The sequence below is a fragment of the Buceros rhinoceros genome, unplaced genomic scaffold (assembly GCF_000710305.1).
Source record: "Buceros rhinoceros silvestris isolate BGI_N320 unplaced genomic scaffold, ASM71030v1 scaffold40970, whole genome shotgun sequence".
NCBI lineage: Eukaryota > Metazoa > Chordata > Aves > Bucerotiformes > Bucerotidae > Buceros > Buceros rhinoceros.
In genome coordinates, this window is record NW_010389936.1 from 20,258 (window position 1) to 21,748 (window position 1,491).

The 1,491-nt window shown below is 40.8% G+C and overlaps 1 protein-coding gene across 1 annotated transcript in view; it reads right to left on the reverse strand.

Moving 5' to 3' along the window:
- Positions 1-278: 278 nt before the first annotated feature.
- The window catches only part of TRMT11 (tRNA methyltransferase 11 homolog (S. cerevisiae)), a gene marked incomplete at its 5' end in the record, with an annotated part of 19,063 nt that continues 17,850 nt past the window's right edge, over positions 279-1,491 (reverse strand). The window contains one exon of the mRNA XM_010135620.1: positions 279-858. Within this exon, the coding sequence (XP_010133922.1) occupies positions 727-858 (132 nt within the window). The remainder of the gene's footprint in view (positions 859-1,491) is intronic.

Consider the following 1,491-nt stretch of genomic DNA (forward strand, 5'->3'; position numbering starts at 1 on the left):
TTTCCGAACCAAAAATTGCAGACAGTTGGCTTAACCGAGAGTCAAGGTTTAGGAATGTGAAAGCCAATCCAAGGTACAGATGAGCTTCAGATGTGGACAGGCTTCACAGGGTTTAACAGGCTCTCCAGAGCTGGTCAGGTCACAGAGGCTTTTTTCCCTGGGAGGGGGCGTGCACACGCCTTTGTTCCTGTGTACTTTTGGTTTTAAACACTTCTGGCCTTAGCCTGAGCAACTGGAATTCATACGAAGTAGTTATTGCATGCAACAATTAAAAAAACTCACAGCAACCTTTTGCTTTATTGTACACCATTTACACAAACAAAACAAATGAAACTGATCTTCTCCGTAAGCGACCCCAGATCTCCACCACGTGTTTTCAAACCAGCCAGATGTTCACAGTTCAAGAAGCCAAACACTACTACTACTTTTTGTAAATGTTAATGGTGAAAGAACAGTAATAATGGTTTTAGTCAATCATCATTAGACTTGAAAGTACAAATATATATTAAAATAAGTCTCAAAAAACTTGCACAATAAAATCTGCTATAAACAAAGCTAATTAAAAAGAACTGCTCTCAACCTGTGTTGTGGGTTTCATCTCGTTTCAAAATTAAAAGCAGCGTTTACTTTTCTGAAGTGTCCAAACGAATGTTCATCTCCAGATGTCCTTACACAGAAACACGATTTCCATCCTTCCCTCAGTTTTTAATCTGTTTACATTCTATTTTACTTCTGATTGTCTTTCTCTTCCTTGGCAATCCTCTTTGTCACACCACTGAAATACTTCTCACGGAAAGAATTGTGTCCCCTGTATGGCATATATTGACCATCCGGCAAGTAAGAATTCTGATCTTGATCCTGCATGGTATCAAAACGCAAACATTAGATTTTACGGGAGTGTGTTCAGTGCGTATCGCCACTGGGTTTCCTCCAGACTTTTTCAAACAATTACAAGCAAGAGTAGAGTTGTTGGGTTTGGTTTTTTACGATTCAATGGCAAACATTTAAAGCATTAGATGGATTAAAGAATTTCAAAAACAGAACACTAAGGTTTCCATTAGGGTTAACAAGAACATACACATCCTTCTGCAAAGTCTTAACACTGAACAGACGTGGAAATCTGTACGCAACAGATTCTCATTCGACATTGATCAAGCACAAGCTGTAAGCAGACAAAGGGTGGGGGTTTGTACAGCAAAATGCTGCAAGTGGTCAGTTCCAGACACGTGAAGTGTTAGCAGCGCTGTATCACTGGAAACCTCTGGGCTAACATCACCAGAATCCAACCCCACAGGTACTACACCACATTTGTTCCCAGAAAAAAGCCCATCTGGGGAATTCCATCCCTCAGAGGTCCGTGGAAGGCAGATACAAACAGAAGAACACAACCAAGACAGCTCCTGCAGTTACTGAAGTGCAATCGGGATTATTTTTGTGTGCGTGTGCTATCCGTGCACTTCTGAAAGTTGTAGTTGACACAAGTCAATCCCT